Source organism: Pangasianodon hypophthalmus, chromosome 11 (assembly GCF_027358585.1).
Source record: "Pangasianodon hypophthalmus isolate fPanHyp1 chromosome 11, fPanHyp1.pri, whole genome shotgun sequence".
Lineage (NCBI taxonomy): Eukaryota > Metazoa > Chordata > Actinopteri > Siluriformes > Pangasiidae > Pangasianodon > Pangasianodon hypophthalmus.
Window position 1 is genome coordinate 22,735,882 of NC_069720.1, and position 7,153 is coordinate 22,743,034.

General features: G+C 37.4%; 1 protein-coding gene across 3 annotated transcripts in view; it reads right to left on the reverse strand.

Moving 5' to 3' along the window:
- The window catches only part of diaph3 (diaphanous-related formin 3), a 324,811-nt gene that overhangs the window by 121,567 nt on the left and 196,091 nt on the right, over positions 1 to 7,153 (reverse strand). For all 3 annotated transcript variants that reach the window (XM_053238349.1, XM_053238350.1, XM_053238348.1), the window contains 2 exons: positions 6,942 to 7,036; positions 4,714 to 4,815 (listed from right to left, as the gene is read on the reverse strand). In XM_053238349.1, the coding sequence (XP_053094324.1) occupies positions 4,714 to 4,815; positions 6,942 to 7,036 (197 nt within the window). The remainder of the gene's footprint in view (positions 1 to 4,713; positions 4,816 to 6,941; positions 7,037 to 7,153) is intronic.

The following is a 7,153-nucleotide window of genomic DNA, read 5'->3' on the forward strand; positions in this document are numbered from 1 at the left end:
CGCATGCGAAAATATTCTTTCTTCCCTTGAAATATTCCTTCTCATTTCTGCTTTTCCTGATGGAGGCTGCAGTGGCAACAGGCTGAGAAGGTCAGCCCAGATTTCTCTATCCTCAGCCACAGATTCCAGCTCCTCCTGAGGGATTCTGAGATTTTCTCAAGCCAACTGTGAGATATAATCTCTCCCAGAGAGTCCCGGGGCTGCCCCGGAGTCTCTGACCAGGGGGTGTGCCTGATAAAGCTCAAAATCTTTTCCTTCTACTCAGCCCAAAAGATGCACACACTGCCAGTTCCACATGCTGCACAGATAGACATACAGGATCCCCACAGTCCATGCGTTTCGTATAATCACTGCCATTTTGAGGAGGACTGCATGGATGTTACTGTGCACACTGCTTCATTAAGTAATAATATATGCTTTACTGTCATTCATACTGATAATCAACCACCCTAATATGCTTCACTGCAAGCAAGACATCTTTAACAAACAGCAGTGCAGCAGATGCTTTTTTCTTGTGTTGCCTTGCAGCTATGTTAGCTTGCTAGCTACTCTGTGTTATGGAACAGCCAGGAGGTTTAGCCCAGGGAATTGGAAAGTTTATAAAACAAATAGTTTTTGCCCCCCCGTCCTGATGAAACACTTTCCCACCCAGACATGTAGGCTTCTGTGCTCTTAAATGCTTTGAGGCCCTCCAGAACAGAGAGAGGGGTTGTGTAGGAGAATAGAAAAACACAACTTTGGTCAAGTTTGTCGAATTTTATCTGAGTACTGAGTGATTTTAGCCCCCTTCCACCTCTACTTACGTTCACTTGTACAGCGAAGCCAATGAGAAACACCGAGACAGAGCTCTAAGACTCTTCTTCATATCACACACTGTACACAAGCAAAGTCTCCAGTGTACAAACAAAAAGCAAAACGTGAGAGCACAGTCCGGGGAAGAAATTTGGATTTGTAAATCAGCCTTTTCGTGTCCATGAATAAATGCATACAGCTCCACACAATATAGCATTAAACAATAAACGGTCCAATGCCCGATCAGTTCAGTTCTCAAAACTTTTAGTAAAATACTAAACAATTACACAATCAACAGTAACAACAGTCATTTTGAATGTCTGATTATGTGCTTGCCTTTTTGAATATCTCTATAGATAAATCAGGATTTTGATCTCTCAGGGGCTTTGTTTCATCCTTTTAAAAGGATCAGTGATGTCATGAAATTATTAGGCTTGTGATGCACTACACAGGTTCAGGAACATTATTATTTTATATACTATATAAATTTATTCTTAAATTAAACAAAACCAATATTATAGTTACTTACGTGCTAACATTTAACCTAGCCCTGTCATCAGGCTAGAAAGTACAGGATGCTTGCTATACATACCATTCTTTCCCTGGATTGCCTAGACTTGTACTCGACTCATCACAGTTCTCTTACTCGACTCATCACAGTTCTCTTACTCGACTCATCACAGTTCTCTTACTCGACTCATCACAGCTCTTTTACTCGAGTCATCACAGTTCTCTTATTCGACTCATCACGGTTCTCTTACTCGACTCATCACAGTTCTCTTACTCGACTCATCACAGCTCTTTTACTCGACTCATCACAGTTCTTTTACTTCAGTCATCACAGTTCTCTTACTCGACTCAGTTCTTTTACTCGACTCATCACAGCTCTTTTACTCGACTCATCACAGTTCTTTTACTTCAGTCATCACAGTTCTCTTACTCGACTCAGTTCTTTTACTCGACTCATCACAGCTCTTTTACTCGACTCATCACAGTTCTTTTACTTCAGTCATCACAGTTCTCTTACTCGACTCATCACAGTTCTCTTACTTGACTCACAGTTCGCTTACTCGAGTCATCACAGTTCTCTCTCTCTCTCTCAAACACACACACACACACACACACAGGTTAGCAGTTCAGAGACCAGTGTTCTAAACTACTGAAGCGTGCAGTGGACAGTGGAGCAGATGTGACTGACTGTTTGCCTCTATGTGGATTAAGTGGCATTTAAACAATGAAGGAATGAGAGCAAGAATAAACACAACTGAATCTCTACATATGTTTGGGGGTTTGGGGGCATGCGACTGGGGCATGAGCTAAGTGGAACATGCAAGCTGCAATAATCATTATTAAGTCACAGTCCCCCAGGCTTTCACAATGACTTGCAAAGATGTCACCTCATACACTCTTTAACACAGAGTTTAACGAGAAGACAGGGCCTTAAGCTCAGAGCTCCTGTTTCACTTAGCAGCACTGATCAGAGAGATGCAGTGTATAGGTGCTAATTTCCATGGCAAATACTCCACCATTCCATCATACAAGTGATATTTAAGACTTTCATTAGCAAGCATGTCGTGTCCTAATCGACTAAGTAACTTTTTTTGAAGCTGATAAATATGTGAACTCGGTTAAAACCAAGACTGGCAGCATCACCACGTAGGTATAGAGGACAAAGTCAGTCACTTACAACCAGTCCACAAACACGAGGCTCATTACCATTAATTAAATCACTCTGTCCTTCTGTTCAAATGCAGCAGCTTTGTTTATGGTCTGGTATATTAGAAAATCTTGTTGACGTGACTGCAAAGCAACTGAAAAAAAGACTAAAATGTCTCAGCCAAGTGTACAAGTGCTAGTCTTCACTTGATATTAACAGCACTCAAGAACATATTAAAAGGAAAGAAGAAATCATTTCATTTACTAAATTTGGAGTTATTACCTTAAAATAATAATTCAAATAGAATTACTGAAATTTATATTGGTTTACTATTTTAAGTAAAGATTTTGTGAGTTTTTGGTTTGGAGAAAACATACAAATAAACACATGTTTACCTAAAAAGACAGATTTTTGATTATGTAACTCCAAGTGACCACATGCAATTAGCATATATGATCAGTTACTGAAATTTTAGCTACTTAAAGCAGGCAGTAGGAATCCTTTAGGGTTTTATCGATTTGGTCAAAGTGGGAACATGACAAGCTCTAAATGTAATGAACATGGAAGTATACTAATACGCTACAGGCAAAACTTGCACTTACTAATGTTTTCTGTATTGAATCACCAGTGTTTTTTTTTTGTGTGTGTGAGTGAAATTGACAGCACTAAAATACATACTGTAGTAACACCACCAGCAAGACAATCCTGACGATGTAAGATGCTTTTTATAAAACATAATTTTTTTTTTTCAAAACAGAAAGGCTGAAACCATTTCTTTGTGATTAATGAGGTTAAGGTTAGGTTTAGAATTCAGTGTAGAAAATTATTTTTAGAAATAGATAGTTTATGCATTTTGCGTAGGAGCTCTGCAAAAACATCATGGAGTGTTATCACTCAAAATGTGCCAAAAGAGCAGTCTTATTCTCCCAAACACAATGAGAGACGAGCCAACCGGCATGTGAATCTGGAATCTGATCTGCGAAGTTGTTAACAGACATTTCCTGGAAGAATATTTTAAGTTCATTATCGTTCCTGTTCAACTTAGCTAAATTTAGTCTATGCAAGACTACAAGTCTATATTTAACATCAGTTTACTACATTTATTAGGGACGTCACAGAAATGTTTTAGCTCTTTCGAAACGGATCTTTCGGTTTTTGGCCAAAATTTTTTTTAAAAAGGCAAAGATTTTGACCCAATACTAAAATGGCCTACAACAGAGTATCAAATCTAACACTTTACAAATAATGGTAAAGATGATAACTGAATATACTTAAATACATTGCTGTATTTTCTTTTTCCCAACACTGAGCAGCATCACCAGAGAAAATGTTTTCTAAAAGGATTACATACATGTGATTTTATGTCTTTTTTGCTGTTGTTTTTACTGTTTCCTAAGTATGATTGCCATCATGATATTTTAAAATGGAAAACTGATCAGAGAAACAATCACACAAGCCTAGTATTTACACACATACTATATATATATATATATATATATATATATATATATATATATATATATATATACATATATATATACATATACACATATATATATACACACACACATTATATATATCTGAGAGAGAGAGAGAGAGAGAGAGAGAGAGAGAGACAGATAGATAGATAGATAGATAGATAGATAGATAGATAGACAGACAGACAGACGTAGATATTGTGTTGGGTAAGTTACTTTAAAAAAGTAATTAATTACTAATTACATCAACATCTTTGTATTTAAATTACTGATTAGTTACTCTGTCTGAAAAGTAATTACATAACTTACACAATACAATAATAAATCTAAATGATGTTCTTGTCTACATGTCTCAAAACATGAAGTAATAGGAATTTTTCCATTTAGCAAAACAGCCACTTGTTTCTGCTGATACCACTGAACTTGAGCAACTTCACAGCCACCTGAGCGCGCATGAGCTAGCCTACAGCCAACGAATTTAAAGGGACCAACAAATATTATCTTCAGATGATAAATTTAGATTTTAAATTCAATAGTGTTTTATACAGAATTGCTGAAAGTCTATACAGTATATCATGCAAGTGCATCATAAGTAACTGTAATTTAATTAGTTAAAAATGAAGAGTAATCCCTTACTTTACCATTTTTTTTTAGGGGGAAAAATATTTTTTTTTTACAGTAATGTGTGACACAGTAATGTGTGACTTAGCAATGTGTTACACCCAACACTGTGTGTGTGTGTGTGTGTGTGTGTGTGTGTGTGTGTGTGTGTGTGTGTATACTTACCACAACCCCAAACTGTTCCGGTTCGGAGAGACTGGCATACTCATGTTTATACTTGGCCAATGCATTCAGATGTTCCTGCTCAGGAAGGTGCTTCACCAGATTCTAATGCAGAGACACAGAGGCAGAGAAAGACAGATTGAGGCAGGAAAAGAAGACAGAGGTAATATCAGCCAAATAATATGGCAGAATCTTTATTTACTGATGTACTCAGCACTATACACTGCCCTCACCTGCTCCAAATCCAGCAGTGAGGCGCCAAATACTAACCTCTTTTACCAGAACCGTTCCTTCAACCTTGTCTTTTACCCCCACATTACAAATGCAGCCCATGCTCCTCCCAATTTATGTGTGCATTTGCTAAAGTAATTCCTCTCATTCCCCTTCATTCGCCCTCCAATAAGTTCATTAAAGAGCAGATAAATGGTTTATCATTATGCAGTCCACTCTCATTTAGCGAAAATAATCCCCACCGAATGCCATATATCAATATCCCCACAATAATCTGTCATCCAATGCAAAGGAAATCCATATCTCCTGGCTGATAATGTTGATAGCCACAATATAAATTCTCATTTAATAACCAGCCCATCGACGCAGGGCTCAGCAGTGGGCTGTTTGTTTAATTTATTCAAGCCACAACATGAGGCCCTTACGTTTGAGTTTATGACTTCTAATATTTACTGAGCCAGCGATTCAAATTAAAACAACGCTGAAGCAAAAACCACGCATTACAACTCATTCTCAAACTATTTACATAGCACGATCCTTCAACATATCAAATCAGTCAAATCAATAGCGAAAATAGTGTTTGTTAAATGGAGAAGTCTTCGGACTCAGTGCTGTAAGCGTGGTGAGAAATATAGATAGGATGAGTAAAAGTAAGTTTACAACAAAGTTTCTAAAAGCAACACAGAAGCAGGGTGTAAGTGAAGATGAAGATGCCGGTGTCCTTACACACACGTTCCTCTGTAAGTCACTGGAGCAGAGCTGTCTGTGGTAATTACAGAACACGGGCTTGAGCGAGAAGAATGTGAAAACTACAACAATGTGGAGCACAATAAAAACTTCTGAAAGGATCTGAAAACATTCCTACAAACACTGTGGTCCCTTTCTTCTCTTCCTTCCTGATGCTGTCCATTTCTATGTCTCTAACAAGAGAAAGCTAACAAGGGTAATACTGAGCAATGTCAGAAAGGCATGATGGGGAGACAGGGCTGTTGTTCCTGAATGCCAGCAAACTAGACAGCACAAGCTGACTAAAGAATCACTCTCTACTTATTTAATAACCTTTTTTTTTTTTTTTAAGTTCATGCTGGAACTAGGTTGGGTTCAGCATACCAGCAAACCTTTCCAGTGCACACAGGTTTAAAAAAATGAATCATTACATTATCAAATAAATAAAATTAATAAAATAATAGCAACCTTTTCAACTGAAATTGGTCTAATCACAGCAAAGCTATAATTGGTAAAAAGAATACATTTATATCGCTTTTAGTCTTTAATGCTATTGAGAAAACATATTTAATAGGGGTGTAAACCTCCACACAATACAATGCAATTTCCTTTCTTAAGGCAACGATTCGATATTTGACGCTATCACTGAATCTACTACGATACAATATAATTCAATTTAGTAACCTCTGATCGATATATGACCATTTCTTAAATGATGATGATGTAGAGAAGAAGTATTTTAACAAATAATCAGTGTTATGGGCAAATCACCTTCCTAGCCTATTTACACATAAAAAATATGAATTATTTTTTATGTGTAAATAGCCACAATATAAATAATAGCCACAATATAAATCAATAATAATCGGTTTACGATTGTTGCTCGATTCATTTCAGCAGTTGCTTTTTAAATCAATAAATGGATCCAAATCATCCGGTCGTTCCACCCCGAGTAGTTAACATGAGTTCATTCAGTTTGCTGCCATTTCTTTTAAAATTGTTGTCTCTTTTTGGCCAATGTACAACTGCGATATTAACCTTGCATGGCACAGAATTAACCCCAAGCCCATAACATCACCCGCACCGGCAGGTGGAACAGAGCCAAAGTAATGCATCACCACTGTGTCAGTGGAAAAGCACTATGAATGTTTGAGCACAGACACTGACAAAGAGTGAGAAATGGTATGCGATGGCCCACGAGGACTTTATAACCATGACATTTCTTAAATCAGTAACTGTATCTAATGAATACTGGAGGTGAAATGATATGTTACCTGGATCATAGGTTCTGTTAGCTGCTCCTCATCTACCTCCATAATCATCCTCCTGATCTCCTCATAAGGCAAACGGAAGGAACCCAGGAAAATAGCTGAGAGAGAGAGAGAGAGAGAGAGAGAGAGAGAGAGAGAGTTGGCAAACCATGAGAACATAATTTGTATTACACATCAACACCTTTACATATATAAAGTATTAACATTCTCCATTA